This window comes from Papaver somniferum, chromosome 3 (assembly GCF_003573695.1).
Source record: "Papaver somniferum cultivar HN1 chromosome 3, ASM357369v1, whole genome shotgun sequence".
NCBI lineage: Eukaryota > Viridiplantae > Streptophyta > Magnoliopsida > Ranunculales > Papaveraceae > Papaver > Papaver somniferum.
In genome coordinates this window covers 144,527,962-144,547,141 of record NC_039360.1, presented here as the reverse complement: position 1 = coordinate 144,547,141, position 19,180 = coordinate 144,527,962, and the positions used below count along the sequence as shown (strand labels likewise).

At 34.9% G+C, this 19,180-nt stretch overlaps 1 protein-coding gene across 1 annotated transcript; it reads left to right on the top strand.

The window, feature by feature from the left end:
• Positions 1 to 1,899: 1,899 nt before the first annotated feature.
• Positions 1,900 to 4,581, top strand: LOC113357602. Its single transcript, XM_026601044.1, has 2 exons — positions 1,900 to 3,105; positions 4,046 to 4,581. Exons 1-2 carry the CDS (start codon positions 2,637 to 2,639, stop codon positions 4,084 to 4,086), a joined length of 510 nt encoding a protein of 169 aa, XP_026456829.1. The 5' UTR covers positions 1,900 to 2,636; the 3' UTR covers positions 4,087 to 4,581.
• Positions 4,582 to 19,180: the final 14,599 nt, after the last annotated feature.

Here is a 19,180-nt window from a genome sequence, read left to right as displayed (position 1 = left end):
CTATCGTGGATCGTTATGAATGGGACCCAGAGTCTATTTTAAAGAGAAATCTATTCTGGCGACAAAATCGTTTTGTAACTCGTCGGCTAACAAAATTGAAGAATCATTCGGTTGTTGAGGCTAAGTGGGAGGATGCTAATTACGTACTCTTTCGTTTTCCAGATTTTTTTGGAGATTTGAGGACGAGCCATATTTGAAAAAGGGGGGGATGTTAAGGCATGCATACTACCGGCTAACTATGCCTCTTTCAATAACTTTTGGGTATCTTCGTTATTTTGCCTATAATTGGTTTCCCATATGGTTGTGTTTCATTATTTAAGTTAAGTTGGGTTTCCTTATCCGAATTAAACATGGAAAGTTCAAGTTGTATTTCTCCTGATTCGAATTAGACATGGAAAGCTATATGCATATATATATATATATATATATATATATATATATATATATATATATATATATATATATATATATATATATATATATATATATATATATATACTAGGTATCACCCCTGTCTACGGCCGGGACTCAACCTTTTTCAAGTTTTGTTTACTGGTTAGTATCCTGTAATGAACAGAGTCGTGTTTAGTCAGTCGAGTCATAGCAGCCGGGGTCTACGGCCCCAGCCATGGATTAAAGAATCTAGAGTCAAATATAGTCCCCGCAATAAAATTATCCGTGATTAGGTTAAAATCTAGAGGGTTTAACCTATAAAACAGACCTCCTGATGTTTTGTTGACCTATCAAATTAGACGCGGTTACACCCTTAAATTCTATTTGAGCTTATAGGCGAGAGACTCAACCTTTTTCGAGTTTTGTTTACTGTTTGGTTAGCCAGTCAGTACCCTCACACGAAATTGTAATCAGACCGTAATAATCGGGGTCATGTTTAGTTATTCTAGTCATAATAGCCGGGGCCTATGGTCCCGGCCATGAATTATAATCAAATATAATCTCGTATTAAAATTAGTCTTGATTAGGAAAAACCCCGATATTTTGTAGGCTTGATCAAATTAGACTCGGTCCCTTAAATTTTCTTTGAGTAACGAAGAAGATAAACAATTACCTTTCTTTTTATTTTTTCGTTTGCCAGGCAGCAAAACCCCTAACAGTAAAAATTGTTTTACTGTATAAGGGCATTATAAAAAGAAAAACGCGCTAGAGTCCTCACTGATTCTATAGATTCATCCGTGGTTTGGCATTTGTTCTGAAAAAGAACTTCGATTTCATTATGACGGATTGCGGAGGGGTTAAATAGAGTCTCAAACTTCTTATAATAATTAGCTGCTCCATCCCCAGTAATTACATGTAGTTGTTTCTGGGTTGTACTGTAAGACACATTTTCCTAAGTGATCAATTAACTCGGCAATGAAATCATTAGTGAGTAGGCGCCCCACATTTGAACGTGAGATATACTTTTCAATCCATACCAGCGAAGTAATAGCAAAGGGTACAAAACAGAGTTTATTGAATTATTAAAAAAAGCAAAACATAGACGCAGAGTGCATCTCATGAGTTAAATAAACATATCGTAAGTAGTATAAAATATGAATCATTATTCACTCCAAGATGATCGGCAGTCACATAAGGAATTCTATATTCTTTCCTAATTTGGTGGTCGGGCAAAGCTAGGGTCAGACCCATGTCTAGCTTGAAATTAGGTTCGGCAAGGACCGTGACATAATCTACGCCGTCCAAAATAATTAAATCGCAAAAGATCAGTCGGACGTCTATATAGGACATATAACGAATCAACCCGCACCGTGTGTATATACTATATATATATATATATATATATATATATATACAAGCTATATTAAACAATTCAATCAATCAATATAATTATTCTAAGGTGGGTGATTGCCGAAGTCGTGGTTTACTAGTTCTAGTGTCCAACAGTTATACTACTGACGGACTTTACGTACTTGGTTAAGATATTGGTCAAAATGCACAATTCGTGTGGAGTTAATTTCTGAGATCTTATCGTCTCCGAGATCAATCATTAGAGTATCTAATAGCAGAAGATCTAACGGGTTTCGTATAGTACCCGAATTCAACCGTAGATTTCATTTTAGTGAATCCCAACACGTCAATCAATCCTCCTTTTAATAAGTGGAAAACATAATCACTCGATAAAACACCAATTTCTTTTTGGAGAGAGATATGCTGATAAAACACTAGAGGAAGAGATCGAAATTACTAAGGAAGAAAGAAAAAAAAGAAGATTAATTAGGGTTATGAAAGTTCTCATTCGCCGATTCCTCACCAGTTTCTTCGTTAAAGATTTCTTATTCTTATTATTGTTTAAAAAATATTCATTTTTATTTGCTTGAAGATTTTCTGATTCAATTTTGTTCAAACAACTTTTACATAATCGATCAACAGATTTCTGAAACTTGAGGATTTCAACGAATTTGGTGTACGCAAAAGTAACTATTTTTTTTTTCTTCACTAAAACGACAAAAATATTTTAATTTTTTTTCCGCTGCTTTTTGATTATTTTGTTTGTGACTTTAATTTATTGAAGTGGTTGTGGTTGTTTTTTGATCGATTAAAGTTGCTCCTATTTTGTTTCTTCAGTATTATTAATATTGATTTCAGTTAAATTTCCTTGATCGTTTTAAGGTCAATTTTCCATGGCTTTAGCATTTCCTCAATTGTCATGGTGGTTATGGAGAGGAAAGGCGAATGAAACTACTACTTGCGGTGCTTCTAATGGTTCAAACTCTTCGTTGGATTTGAATTCAGGCGTTAGAGAATTTTCTTCAGTGAAGATGCCTTTGAGAAGAAGTAATAAAAAATGGCAGAGTAGAGATGAGAGAAGAATTGATAAAGAATATGATATTGTTTTCGTACCATCAGATGGTGGTTGTTTATCAGGATCTGAATCAGATGATTCTGATTGGTCTGTTGGTTGGAACGAACCCCATGGCTCTGATTTTATAAGTGATGATGAAACTGAAAGCTTCGCTGTTTTAGTTCCTTGTTATGGACGTGGTGCTGCTGCTACTACTCGTGGAGGAGATGTTTCTGTTGATAATAGTGGGAATTCAAGAAATCAGCTTTTGGGTGCTATTGGGGAGCTTACTGATGGAGGCTCAGCTGGTGAGAATCACTCTTTTCCCTCGTATGGTTAATTATTTAGTTGATTGTTTCACTTAAACTTGTTGCTACAACTCTAGCTGTTCTACATAACAAGTTTTTTATGCATAAACTTAGTAAAAACATGTGTATCACTTTTAGTTAAGAACAGAAAGGCTAATAAGAAACTTTTTAAGTTCGAAGAAGAATGAATTCAGTTTTGTTGAAGTTCTAGAGTAGAGCTTGTGGTGTTGCTGTCGGGTAATTCCAATTCTGTTGTTTGAGTTTGAAAATTGCAGTTGGTTTCTTTTCATCAGTATTTGCTTTCTATGGGATTACTTATTGCTCATTATATGATGTCCCGTTTGCTTATTTGCTTTTTGCATGGGTATCCTCTTATTATTGTTGTATGGTAAATCTGATTCATTCTTTAAGATGTTTCCGTTTAAAGAATTTGTGGATTTGTGGTAAGTTTTTGCTAGGAATCATAATGTTTACTGTGGTGTGGTATGAAGCATCTCAGGTTATATTCTGTTGTTAGTATTAAACTGTTAATGTTCGGAATGTGGACCTTCTCTTGTCAAACATATATTTAATACATAATCTCCTCCTTCACTGGTTTAATTAGTTTGACAGCACCATTAATCTGCTAGAGTCTTTTTGTTTCTCTTTTTAGAAAATGTACTTCCAACTTCAAAATACTTCACATATAAGTAAACGTGATTGTCTGTTTGCCGTCAATATACTGTTGCTTAATGGAACAATCTCTACAAATTAGCTGGTAAAGATGAGAATTGTGAAATATCCCAAGTAGTTATCTATAGTCAAAAATTTGAGCAAACCAACATATGTTATGATGGATGTGCATTTTATCAGGGTGCTTTTCCTTTTCTGGGCTTTTTATATTTGACCTTGAGATTTTGTTACTCCAAACTAAGATGCTTTCTTTTGATTTGATCTGCAGAGTACATGGAGCAGTGGCTCACTTCTCTCCAAAACAGCTGATATTCATATCAGCCGAGTTTCTGCTGGTTACAACTGTATAAAGAATGAAAAGGGGAAAAGGAAAAACAAAAGGAAATAAATGTGAAGGACAGGATTTTTTTTTTTTTGCTACCATTCCACTTATGCTAGTGAGGAGATGGTGGCAAAACTCATCATGCTGATAACAATTGATGCTTAATGTAATTCTAGTTTGTTTATAAGTGTGCAAGAGGAGCAGCTGCAGTGAGAGGACTTTAAAAGGAAGGATGAGAATCACAACTGCTCCAGAAACTCCTTGTTGTTTTATAGACATTAATTGCAGAAGAAGAAGAAGTCCTCGTTTTGTAAATTTTGATGATTTCTTTTTCTTCTGGAATCAATTATCCTTTTCATGATAAGAGAGGTGTGGGTGTGGACTTGTATATATGTTTGGTATCTCTAGATTCTTTTCTTAATTATTGTAAATAAAAACTTTTGTAGATATGGAAAGCTTTTTATATAATGCCTTCAGCTTTACTTGTATTTGTTTATATTATGTAAATAAGTTTATAAGAAAAAAAAAGAAGAGAAATTAGTTAGTTTGGCTACACAACTTAATAGGAAAAACTGATGTTTAAAAGATTAAATGAAAAATTGGTGAACTGTGTCATTTTTTTTTTATAAGAAAAAGAGTGATTTACCCGGGATTAAATACTCAACGGTTACAAACTAGGTTTGCAGAGCTGCTTCCAGCATCATGCATAAACCTTTGCTGCCTTTCTCTAATATAGTTATTGTCATTAGGGTTATTTAACCATTGGTACCCAACAAATGACCAATAGCTAGATTTGGTACCCAATATTTGAAAAATTAAGGGTTGGTATCTTGACCCGTCATTGACTGTCAGGTCAAGCCGTAGACCAAAACAAAATTACAAATCCGTAAAAGAGATATGCTATTACTTTATTGCCCCTATCGTTAGTAACAATGACTAACATGATTAAACACCTGACTAAATTTTTTAGCCGTGTGGAGTCACACGTATGGTGTCATAGCAACGGGATCCAACTACTTGCCTATCCCGCTTTCTCCGGCGGCAAATTTTGGGGTCGGAGTTTCTTTAATCCCACCAACCAGTCGAAGTTTTTACGGGAAAATCATGGCAATTTGAAAACGAAGAAAAGCTAAAATGGCCAAGATAAGACAAGAAGATGAAGATTAAAAAGTATTTCAGTTGCACCAATGAAGCTAATTAAATCCATTGATGATTATATGAATTCATTTTTTTCTCCTGCATGCGAATTCCCCAAGGAGGATAAGTGGGGAATTTTTTTTTTGACTATTCATTTCTTGGTAAATCAGTTCATGACTTCATGCTTACACCACCAAGTCATCTCTGATGTAAGAATGAGTAAAATTGTACACATGTGGTTTACGCATGTTGCTGAGTCATTACACTGATGTACCGTCTGAATTAGTACACAGCTGTATTTCTGTTTTAAAACAGAAACTGTCTGTACTTTTCTTTTACTTTTTATATAAAATATCTCTTGTAATCTCTCTGATCTTTTGATCAAAACTATTAATAAAAATTTGTTCCAAGAAATCTTTCATGGTATCAGTTTATCAAAGAAGATCTTGATTCTTCTACAGCTTTCGATCCTAAAATCTCTTAACATCATATTTTCCGCTGCAATTTCTACTACATCTCAAAATCTCTACTACAATACCTAAAATCACTTGGAATCTCTACAATTTATGTTCAACATTGTTATACAAACCCCAAAATCGCTTATCATCTCTACAATTTCTGATCAACATTGTTTGAATTCTTGATTTCATACTTTCTTCTATATTTCTTGAAATCTTGAATTCTTCATCATCATCATCACATTTGTTTTTCACATTACCTTCATCATCGTCTTATCAGATCTTGATTTCGTGCTATGGCAACTTCATCTTCTTTACCTTTTCAGAACATTACTAACTTTGTCTCAGTGAAACTCAAAGAAGATGGGTCAAATTATCTGATATGGAAAAATCAATTTGAGTCTATTCTGATCACTACAGATCTTGAAGAATACATAGATGGATCATCTATTTGTCCTGTGGAGACATTTGAACTTGATGGTAATCAAATACCAAATCCGTTGTTTTCTCATTGACGCAAGATGAATCGATTTGTGATGTTTGTCTTAATGCCACCTTTGATGATTCAATATCTAGAGGAGTTATTGGTTTCACTACAGCTAGGTAGATATGGGAATTCTTGGAGAAGAAATTTATTCAATAATTTTCTGCTAAACGATCTCTTCTACGGAGTCAACTACATTCAACCAAAAGAGGTAATAAATCTATATCTTCTTATTTTGATGAATTGAAGACAATCACTGATTCTTTGCAAGCTATTGGAGATCGTCTAGATGAGTCTGATATTGTATGTATGCTCTAATGGGTTTAGGAAAAGATTATCATCAATTTGTTATTTCTGCACAGAACAGAGAAACTCAATTTACTCTCAGTGATGTTATTTCAAGATTATTAAATCATGAACAGTGGCTCAAGGCTGAGGAAATTGAGCAAACATCTGTTTTAGAAACTCAGAATTCAGCCTTTTACACTAAGAGTACATCACATCCTTCAACTTCTAAATCTAATTCTCAACCCAAGAATAAGACTCAAACTACTGATTTTAGTCAGGTTTGTTGTCAAATTTGTAAGAAATTTGTACATACAGCTAATAGGTGTCACTTCAGGTATATACCCAATAAGAATGCTAGTACATCTAATGCTCCAGAATATTCAAGTGGTGGTGGTGGTGCTTCTAATTCTCTTCAACAGGATTTTGCTGCTATTCAAGCAAATTCTATAATCTCTACCACTGATATTAATATTGCATCTGTTTGGTTACCTGACTCTTCTGCAACTAGTCATATGACTAACGATCAACAATTGTTGCTTAACTCTTAAGATTATGGTGGTTCTCATAAAGTGATGGTTGGTGATGGTACTATGCTCCCAATAGAGAAGACTAGTAATATCATCCTTGACACTAATAATAGCCAATTTCATTTGGATGATGTTCTCTATGTTCCTACAATAAAACAAAATCTTTTATCTATTGCAAAATTCACAAAGGATAATAAGGTTTCTGTTGAGTTTTTTGAGTGGGGATATGAGATAAAATGTGTGGCTACAAGAAGGGTATTGGCTGAAGGAAAAATTCAGGATGATCTGTATCCAATGACGGGTCTTACTTCATTTGCTTTTACTGCTACTTCTAGAATGGCTGACAATAGTCTTTGGCATCAAAGGTTGAGACATACTTCTGATGTGATTCTAGGCAAAATTGCTTCTAGTTCCTCTATTCAGTTGGGTTCTACATACACTATTTGTTTATGTGAGGCATGTCAACTGGGTAAGAATCATAAACTCCCATTTAGTCTTTCCAAAAGAGTTACTACTTTACCACTTCACTTGGTTCATTCAGATAATTGGGGACCAGCACCAGTATCAAGTACTCTTGGATTTAAATACTATATTGTGTTCATTGACGATTACTCTAGATACCACTGGATATATCCTATGAAGTGCATATCAGAAAGTTTGTCATGCTCTCAACATTTCAAAAATAGTTTTGAGAATGTCTTAAATACTTCTATCAAGTTTTTTCAGTGTGACAATGCTCTTGAACTTGTGAAGGGACAATTTTTAAATATTTCTTAGAAGGCAATGGAATTGTGTATAGAGTTTCTTGTCCACACATTCATCAACAAAATGGTTTAGCAGAGCGTAAACACAGGAATATCACAGAGATGGGAAATATAATGTCTTTTCAAGCTAATCTACCAAAATCTTTCTGGTATGATTCATTTCTTACAGCTACATACATTATCAACAGGCTTCCTACAAAGGTTCTAGGCTATAAATCACCTTATCGGGTATTGTTTAACTCTCTTCCAGATTATTCTTTTCTAAGAGTATTTGGTTGCTCTTGTTATCCAAATTTAGCATCTTATAGAAAAGACAAGTTACGTCCCAAGTCATCTAAATGTGTATTTTTGGGATACAGTCCACTACATAAGGGATATAAATGCTATGATATGTCAAGTAGCAAGACTTATATCTCTGTTCATGTCAATTTTGATGAGCATACATTTTCTTTCAAGCCTGCTTCTACAGCTTCAAGTTCTTCAGACACAAATGATGCTTCTCTACAACTTGAAGATATAACTGAGCAATAAGCAACTATTTCTCATAATACTTCTAAAGAACAATCTGAGACTACAACTTCACCTACCACAACAGATACAACTACTTCTATCACTACAAGGTCTAAAACTGGAGTTTTCAAGTCCAAATCCTTGGATCCAGATTTTGTTTCTTCTTCCACTGCAAGGTATCTCTTCAATCAACTTTTACTGCTTATATTGCTTCTACTTCAGAACCTAAGACTTATAAAACAGCAGTTAAAAATCCAAATTTTGTTTAAGCCATGGATAATGGATATACTGCTTTACAAGAAGCTGATACATGGTCTTTGGTCAAGCCAGACCCTTCATACAATGTTTTGGGATGTAAATGGGTCTACAAAATCAAACTAAAACCTGATGGCTCAGTGGATAGGCATAAAGCAAGACTGGTAGCTAAAGGGTATAATCAAATGGATGGAATTGACTATTTTGAGACCTTTAGTCTTGTAGTAAAATCACCTACAATTAGAATTGTTCTCACAATTGGTCTATCTAGAGGATGGTCTAACAGACAACTAGATGTGAGTAATGCTTTTCTCCATGGTTTTTTAACTGAAGATGTGTATATGAAACAACCTACAGATTTTATTGATCCTGAAAAACCAGATTATGTGTGTAAACTGAATATAAGTCTATATGGCCTCAAACAAGCACCAAGGGCTTGGTTTGAGAGGTTTTGTGGCACATTATATGACTTTGGATTCTTCAAATCTTCATGTGACCATTTTATGTTTGTATATCAATATGGCGACTCAATGGCAGTTCTATTACTTTATGTGGATGACATTATTCTGTGACAATACTTCAGCAAACAGCTTAGCCTGCAATCCTATATACCATACAAGAACAAAGCATGTGGAGGTGGATTATCACTTTATAAGACAGTTAGTTGCTTCTGGTTTTCTCAAGATTGCTTATAATGTGGAGGTGGATTATCACCTGTCTGAATTAGTACACAACTGTATTTTTGTTTTAAAACAGAAACTATCTGTACTTTTCTTTTACTTTTTATATAAAAACTCTCTTGTAATCTCTCTGATCTTTTGATCAAAACTATTAATAAAAATTTGTTTCAATAAATCTTTCAATCTTTAATCCCTTTGTCGCATATGCCATAATTGACAAGTATTATAACAACGAGAAAAAGAGACTGAAGTTGTTGTGGATTTGGGCGAGAAAAAAAACAGGAACTTGAATTCGTTGGTTATTATAGATGAATGATGGGAAATAATAGATGTCTAAGAGTTTCTGTAAGATTAGGATTGTTAGGTTTGTGCTTAATTTGAATTCTGCAGGATGAAGGATTTATAAGGAGGTATACAAAGATCAACTACAAACTCACAATCTCCGTCTATGATTAACGCCCACAAACTGTTTGTTAACAGTTTTAGCTGAACTTTCTTCATCACCACCCACCACCGGTAGTTTTTGAATGAAATCATTCAAACCCTTGGATAAGTTGATTTCTGATCATCATTAAAATTCATATGCTAACAGTGATTTAACGTCGTTAAGTAATTCATAATTATTAATAATTTTAGTTATAAAGGTAGCAGACCATTTGGTCAACAACCTGACCTGACAGTCAATAACGGGTCAAGGTACCAACCCTTAATTTTTCAAATATTGGGTATCAAATCTAGGTGTTGGTCATTTGTTGGGTACCAATGGTTAAATAACCCTTGTCATTACCATTACAATTCATAGTTCAAATATGATTAAGTGTGTTAATTTTGGACCTTTCCAATTAAAATTATCTAAGTTACTGGAAAGGGAATCTATGCTAACTAAATTAACAGTCGTACAGTTCTGATCTCTAGTGATTTTGATTAGCTTTCCAAGGACATAGATTGCTTCAAAATTTTCATCTTTCATCTGATGGTATCCTAGGTTGAACCTTCCTTGTACTTCTTGTAAGAGCACTGCTCGGTCGAACTCCCATGCGTTGCTATCTCAAGCATGTTTTTCAATGTTAGTGATCAAAACTATAAGTCTTGATTTCTAGCCTATTTATAGATGTCTCGAACTATGACATAGATTGTATAGTTGAGCATTAGACTTCACGGCGTTCATCATTTGAAGACGAAGAACTACTAAGGGGAGCTTGTGGAAATTCATCGACAAAAGGTATGTGGAGACTGAAACTCATCTATTACTTGGAAAGTCTATTGTTAGAGTATTGCTCGGTCGAACTCGCATGCGTTTCTATCTCAAGCATGTTTTTCAATGTTAGTGATCAAAACTATAAGTCTTGATTTTTAGCCTATTTTATAGATGTCTCGGACTAGGATATAGATAGTGTAGTTGAGCTTAGATCTCTCGGCGTTCATCTCTTGAAAACGAAGAACTACTAAGGAGCTTGTGGAAATTCTTCGACAAAAGGTATGTGGAGACTTGAACTCATCTATCACTTGGAAAGTATATTTCTACTATGTCCTATATTGAGACACAAGTCGTGTTACGATATAGTTTTCTCTATACACATTTGAGCTTTCGAGCTGAGTATATCTCGCTTACATATTTCTCGAAATATGTGTTGGTAAGCTTTCGCTTCGACCAAGTTCATCTTATATCATGAGAAAATTGTCGAGTAACATCTTACATGGTTTGTGTGATACAATCATTTGATGTAGGCTTGGAATGTTTCGATAATGATTATTTCAATATCTTGAAAATTGCTTTGATGCTAATAGTGTGGGAAAACAGCTATTGTCATTATAGAAGAATGTTTCAATGATTGAAATAAAGAGTTGAGGATGTAACCATCTTTGGATATAAGCATATATAGTGTGTTCGCACGTTAGTGTATAAGTCCCATAAACCGGGATTTTATATGTATACGAAATTGGTGAAATAGACAAGATAAGTATTCGTACCCGCACGCATACTGGCAAAAGTTTTCGAATTGAAAATATCTGCTGAATTTGGGAATTACAAACTCCTAAACTAGTTACCTTAAGTATGCGTTCGAAAACTTCCGCCGAGTTTGGAAACTTAACAAACTCAAAATCTGGTTGCTTAAATACGCATACCCGTACACATACTTAAGCTGGTTACTTTGTCATATCGGTCAGTTCATGAACTTAAACATTTAAATCATAAGGAATGCAATCTTTGCAAACCGTGGCTATAATTTTCATGATTGATTCAAGTGAATCAAACCGATTTGGTTTCGATTGTGTTTTCTATACAACTGAATAACTCTTTAACTAGTTTCATTTGAACTAGTTATGATTAAGATGAATAAGGTTGATATGAGAGTAATCATATGGCTAATCTCGGTTAACTATTTGTGAGCCAACCTGGTGTACACATTTAGGTACGGTTACATAAACCTAAATGAGGGTACATTTCATTTGTGTGTAACAAGCTAAGTTCGATCCAACAGTTGAAAGATATTATCTTGGTTGAATCAGGTTTTTCATCTAATGGTGAATATTGAATGCTTTGTTACCAAGGTAACTTGGATTGCAAACCCTGATTTGAAAACTATATAAAGGAGAACTCTAGCAACTGGGAAACCTAATCCCCACACCTCATGTGTGTTACTAGTTGCATAACTAGAGTCAATTCTCCTTTAACCTTAGGTTTCTTCTCGAGACCCTGTAGGTTAACGACTTGAAGACTTCATTGGGATTGTGAAGCCAGACCCAACTATTATCTTTGTAGTTGCGTGATCTGATCTTGTTGTTTCTATCGTGTTGAGTGCAATTGAAATAATTGGATCGAGACTTTATATCTCCGGTAGGCAAGATAGAAAAGTAATCACAAACAAACTTTGTTTCATCGTTTGTGATTCCAAAATAACTTGTTTCGCTAGTCGATTAAGTTTATTGTGAGGTGATTGATAATTCTAGGCTGTTCTTCGGGAATATAAATTCGGGTTATCAATTGATTCCTGTTCACCTTGATTTATCAAAAGATGGAAAAAAACTCTTGGGTATTTCTGTGGGAGACAGATTTATTCAATCCTATAGACTTTTCTGTGTGAGACAGATTTGTCTATCAAGTCTTCGACTTTGGGTCGTAGCAACTCTTAGTTGTGGGTGAGATCAACTAAGGGAATCAAGTGCATAGTATCCTGCTGGGATCAGAGACGTAAGGAGCGCAACTGTACCTTGAATCAATGTGAGATTGATTAGGGTTCAACTACAGTCCAGTCCGAAGTTAATTGGTAGTAGGCTAGTGTCTGTAGCGGCTTAGTACAGTGTGGTGTTCAATCTGGACTAGGTCCCGGGGTTTTTCTCATTTGCAGTTTCCTCGTTAACAAAATTCTGGTGTCTGTGTTATTTCTTTTCCGCATTATATTTTGTTATATAATTGAAATATCACATGTTATGCGTTAAGATCAATCAATTAGAATTCCAACCTTGGGTTGTTTATTTACATTGATTGACACTTTAACATTGGTCTCTGGTACCGTTCAAGTTACTCCACTTATTTAATCGGGCTCGCATATTTCTATTTGCTGATTACGGATTGAATTAAGAGTTAGAGACATTAAACTATTTGATACACTTTATTCTAGATTGAGTCTGACTGTCTAGTTGATTCTCTAGAAAGTGTATTGGAGTAAGTTCTCTCAGATTGCCAAACGAATTGTTGGGTGTGGTTGTTAGACCCCCGCATTTTCAATTGGTATCAGAGCAGGCAAACACAATAAAGACCTTATAAGTCTGTGTTTGTAGCGATCTGAGGATGGAAGATATAGTCTCTGATAAATGCATCACCATAAATAAAAGTTCTGTTTCTATGAAGTCTATTAAAGAGAAAGATTTTTCAATCTCGAATATAGATGAACCTTGTGTTCCAATGAAACAGACGTACATTGGCAAGTATTTCTCTGACTACCTTACTGACGAGTCCTTCTCTGAAGTTGAAAGGAATGCAGCCAAAGAGAGTTCAACGATTCTAAAACTCTTTAGGATCCAGGCTGATAATATCAATCGTTTGAAACACAAAGTCAATGTCCTAGTTGGTATGGTAAGTGAGTGTGACTCTCGTTTAAAGATTCTTCAAAAGGAAATTCTCAAAACAAATGCTTTAAAAATTGAAAATCTCTTAAGTAAACTCTCCATTCAAGAGTGTTCAAATGAGTTCACCATACCAATTGCTTCCGATTTAACTATAAAGGAATCAGTTTCAGAAGTAAAAACGAAAACCCTTCCTGTTGAGAGAGATGTGCCTGTGTCTTCCACATCACACGGAAGAAAGAATTCTCCCAATGGTGTTAAGACTATTTTGTCTAATCACTCAGGTGATCAGAAAGTGTGTCTCTTTTGTGATTCAAAAGGACCGAGTAAACAAAGAGGAATTCTAGGTTGAATGACAATTCTATTATTCGTCTTCAATATATCTTAGATTTAATTCTCAAAGGTGTAACTGACATTCGTATGTCTAAACCAATTGGTTTTAGTACTCACCCTGTGTACCCCACCAGGAAAGTCAGTTCAATGTGTTCCTTAAATGTTCAAACACATAACAGTCTTCCTAATCCATTTAGACGAAGAATAACTCATGGATATTCTTCGATTAAGAAGGGAGATTATGTTGTTCATGATGTGAAAAAGGTACCAGAAGAAGGAAGCAATGGAAAAATGGTAGCCAACCTAAAAAGGATAATTGAAGGATATAAAGATACCATCAACAGGCTGACAAGTCCCTCTGTAAATTCTTCAGGTAAGAATCAACACTATGCGTCATACTTTGACGATAACAAGTTTTATGATAACTTTTCACATCAAAATGGTTTTCCTCCAAAGATCAGGAAAAAGAGGCTTAATTATAAGCAACGTTCATTATGAGCTCAAGGCTCATACTTGTGCTAATTAATCACAAGGTTGAGTTCTCATTCTCAATAAAAATCCTGACAGAGTCAGATATTTTTTCAGGTATACTTGATGACAAAATGTGTTTATGAATCTCCAGCTATCTTCTTATCGTTCTTAGCTGGTTTATCAATTATAAACACTTTTTGTTGCATAAGTATATTTTTGTTGTTGTTGTTTTTCTCTTCCAAAAAGGGGTGTCAAATTGATGTGCTCTAAATTTTTCTCTTTCGAGAATAAGTTTATTTTAGATCTGAGGTTTTTATTCATTAAGCAAATATGTGTGATACCTTCTTCGCAACAGTTTGGTATAAGGGTAAGTCTATGTTCGTGCATGTATCTCTTTTCACATAGGAACGGACCAAAATTGAAAACCCTAAACTTTGGTTCTTGTGTAACCTATAAATACCAAACCTTTTATAGAGTACGCATACTTTTGTTGTGCTCTTTTAAGGATGGGATCTACTCCAAGTTCTTGGGATTTACCAGCCGATTTAATTGATGATTCGGTTTATTTGGAGTTTGTTTTGAAGAAGAAGAGAACCCTTGTGAAGTATGACGAACTCGAATCATGTGCCTCATGCTATTATGCATTTTATCATCAATATCGAGAAAATGATGAGATGGTCTCTGCTGAAGTAGTTCATGGTTTTCTCACGGATCTTGGGAAGACTCAACTGAAGCTCGAGAACTCTATAAAGGATCTTAACTTGTTACGATTGAGTTTTAAAAGGTTGATTCGGACCTTGTTCTCATGAAGTCACAAGTTAAAGAACTTCGCAATGAGGATATCTTCTCCGAAGATGCAGTTGATACAGTTAGTCACAAGCTTGAAGGTCTCGGAACCAATGAAGCTTCCGTACCGGAACTCTAGGTGTCGCTCGTGACTGCCCTTTGTTCTTGGGGATGTTTTCATATGTCTAGTAAATCTTTTTTTTGTTTTGTTTTTAGAAGAATAACTAGGGTTTGGAATATCCATTATTGTGAGTACACATAGCTATGTCCAACGATTTTCATCTTAAATGTTTTTAGATTTATTTATTTAAATTCTAAGTTTTTTTGGAAGATGATTTTTGTAATTTTAATCTTTATGATTTTATGTATTGCAAATTGTTATGGGATATGTTGTTTACGTCCGTGAACCTGTGACTGTCCCATACTTGTTCAAAAGTTATCTCTATTATGTCGGTATGAATGTATTGATGGAAGATAGAATGAACTTTTGACACTACAAAAGTTAAAGCCTTTTATGTCATTGTTTTGATGGAAGAAAGGATAAAACTTTTGTGTACAAAGATTAAGTCTATTGTATGTCATTGTGCAAATAGTGATGGAAAATAGGATGAATCCTTATCTATTCCGCAGTATTGGTCAATCTCCGATCCACATTTTTGTGCATATACTGTGTTGCTCTGTAAGGTTCCTTATGTTTGAGCATGACCAATTAAATTGATCATTCTCTTTTGGTTATTTTAGTTGTTGCTCCGTAAGTTCTCTTATGTCGAGCATGACCAATTGAATTAATCATTTTTGTAGTTAATTTGGTTGTGTATTCCAAATTGAATTAATTATGAGTTTTCTTGTGATTAATATAATTGTGCATTTCGATTGGATTAATCATGAATTCTTTTATGGATAATTCAATTGAATACTTTGGATTCAAATTCATGTTTTCATGTGATTTGATTTTGTCCAAAGAAATCCTTCTTTTCTTGTGAAAGTAAGGTCGCCTTTGTTGTTTCTTCGGGGATGACATTTTATGGGGGAGAGTTCATATTGAACTTGTGCTTAACTGCCAAATCTTTGTGGGGAGTGTGGTTGTAGAATTTTAGGGGTTATCTTGTATCTTTATTAACTCCTTGATGAATGCATTTAGCTTCGGCTTTATGATTGCATCTAAATAAGTTGGTAGGGTATTCTCTTTTGGTCATGAAGTATCTCTGTGAAAATTTCATGAGGATCCCACTAGTTTTCGTACCTTTGCCAATTTATATTGACAAAAAGGAGGAGAATTAATGTGTAATGTGATACTACAAATACATATGGTATACAGATCATTATGTAAGGGGGAGTGGTTTTCATGTTGATATGAAGTATTGACTAAGGGGGAGTGATGAATATCATCATAGTATTGTTGTCAAAGTTGTGATACAATTGGACTTTGATGTTGTGTAATAATACCATGACACTGTATAACAATGATCGAGAGCATTTGTTTTCTCATTGTTATCGCTACGGATCTTCAACAACTATGATGCTGAGTTGAACACGTTTAGAATCATGGAGTACTTGGAAGTGATGAAGATTTCGAGTCGTGTTGAAAATGCCAAGGAGATCAAGCATTTGGATGAGAAGCTACAAAGTTTTATTTGTTTTGTAATCCATATGTATTGATAGTTTTGTCACTAAAATTGACAAAGGGGGAGACTGTTAGAGCACTGCTCGGTCGAACTCGCATGCGTTGCTATCTCAAGCATGTTTGTCAATGTTAGTGATCAAAACTATAAGTCTTGATTTCTAGCCTATTTATAGATGTCTCGGACTAGGACATAGATTATGTAGTTGAGCATTAGACTTCACGACGTTCATCATTTGAAGACAAAGAACTACTAAGGGGAGCTTGTTGGAAAGTCTATTTCTACTCCATCTCCTATACTAAGACATAAGTTGTATTACGATATAGTTTTCTATTATACATATTTGAGATTTCGAGCTGAGTTTATCTCGCTTACATATTTCTCGAAATATGTGTTGGCAAGCTTTTGCTTCGACCAAGTTCATATTATATTCTTGACGAATGTCAGAATATGACCATGTGAAAATTTCCGAGTAACATCTTACATGGTTTGCGTGATACAATCATTTGGCGTAGGCTTGGAATGTTTCGTTATGATTATTTCAATATCTTGAAAATTGTTTAGATGCTAATAGTGTGTGAAAACGTCTATTGTCATCCTCTAAGAAAGTTTCAATGATTGAAATAAAGAGCTTAGAATCATGTAACCATGTTTGGATATAAAAATAGTGTGTTCTCACATTTGTGTATAAGTCCAAAACTGGGAACCTGAAGTATGCGTACCCCTACGCGTACTGACGGTTGTTGGATGTCTGGGCAAGTATCAGTACCCGTACGCATACTGGCGGAAGTCTCACGTCCGTGAATTTCTGCTGGAGTTTGGAAGTATGATTGGTATGCGCACCCGTACGCGTACTGGCATAACCAAACTCGGTCCTGCTACTTAAGTATGCGTACCCGTTTGCATACTTGAGTTGGTTACTTTCTAGAATCGGTTGTACATGAACTTAAATATTTATAAAATAAGGAACGTAATTTTGCAGACCGTGGCTATAATGTTCATGAACTGATTCGAGTGAATCAAACCGATTTTGCTTCAATTGTGTTCTTGTATACTTCTATGAGAATATAACAATTGAACGACTATTTAACTAGTTTCGTTTGAGTCATTTGAACTAGTTATGGTTAAGATGAATAAGGTTGATATGAGAGTAATCATATGGCTAACTTCGGTTAACTATTTGTGAAAGGTACATGTTTAGGTATGGTTACATAAACCTAAATGAGGGTACATTTTATTTGTGTGTAACAATATAAGTCCGATATAACGGTTAAAAGATATTAGCTTGGTTGAATCATGTTTTTCATCTAACGGTGAATATTGAATGTTTTGTTACCAAGGTAACTTGGATTGCAACTCTGATTTGAAAACTATATAAAGGAGAACTCTAGCAACTGGGAAACCTAATCCCCACACCTCATGTGTGTTACTAGTTTCACCAACTAGAGTCGATTCTCCTTTAACCTTAGGTTTCTAACGAGACCCTGTAGGTTAACGACTTCAAAGACTTCATTGGGATTGTGAAGCCAGACCCAACTATTTTCTTTCTAGTTGCGTGTTCTGATCTTGCCCGATTCTATCGTTTGAGCACTATCTTCTCTAATATTTGCTCGAGATTTAATCTCCGTTAGGCAAGATAAAAATTAATCAGAAACACCTTCGTCTCATCGTTTGTGATTCCATAATATCTAGTTTCGCCATCATACGATTTAGATTATTGTGAGGTGATTGATAATACTAGGCTGTTCTTCGGGAATATAAGTCTGGTTTATCAATTGGTTCATGTTCACCTTGATTTATCAAAAGACGTAAAAAAACTCATAGGTATTTCTGTGGGAGACAAATTTATCTATTCCAATAGACTTTTCTGTGTAAGGCAGATTTGTTTATCAAGTCTTCGACTTTGGGTCATAGCAACTCTTGGTTGTGGGTGAGATCAGCTAAGGGAATCAAGTGCGTAGTATCCTGCTGGGATCAGAGACGTAAGGAACGCAACTGTACCTTGAATCAGTGTGAGATTGATTAGGGTTCAACTACAATCCAGTCCAATCCAGTCTGAAGTTCATTGGTAGTAGGCTAGTGCCTGTAGCGGCTTAATACAGTGTGGTTTTCAAACTGTACTAGGTCCCGGGGTTTTTCTGCATTTGTGGTTTTCCTCATTAACAAAATTATGGTGTATGTGTTATTTCTTTTCCGCATTATATTTTGTTATATAATTGAATATCACAGGTTATGCGTTAAGATCAATCAATTATATAATCTAACCTTTGGTTGTTGATTTAAATTGATTGACACTTGAACAATGGTCTTTGGTACCGTTCAAGCTACTCCTCTTATATTCAATCGGGCTCGCAGATTTCTATTTGCTGATTGCAGATTGAATTAAGAGTTAGAGACATAAACTCTTTGATATACTTTTCTCTAGATTGAGTCTAACTGTCTAGTTGATTCTCTGGTAAGTATATTGGAATAAGTCCTCTCGGATTGCCAAACGAATTGTTGGGTGTGGTTGTTAGACCCCCGCATTTTCACTTCTAATTTGTATTCATCCTCTAGCTCCTTCAGAATTGCATCATTTTCAGCTTGGAAGTCTATTTATGCTATTTGAAACTCTTTGGCCCAGTTTACTGTTAGTTCAGCTCCTCTTCTGGTTATGTTGTCTCCAGAACTCCAGTCTTTGATTCTTCTTGCTCCCACA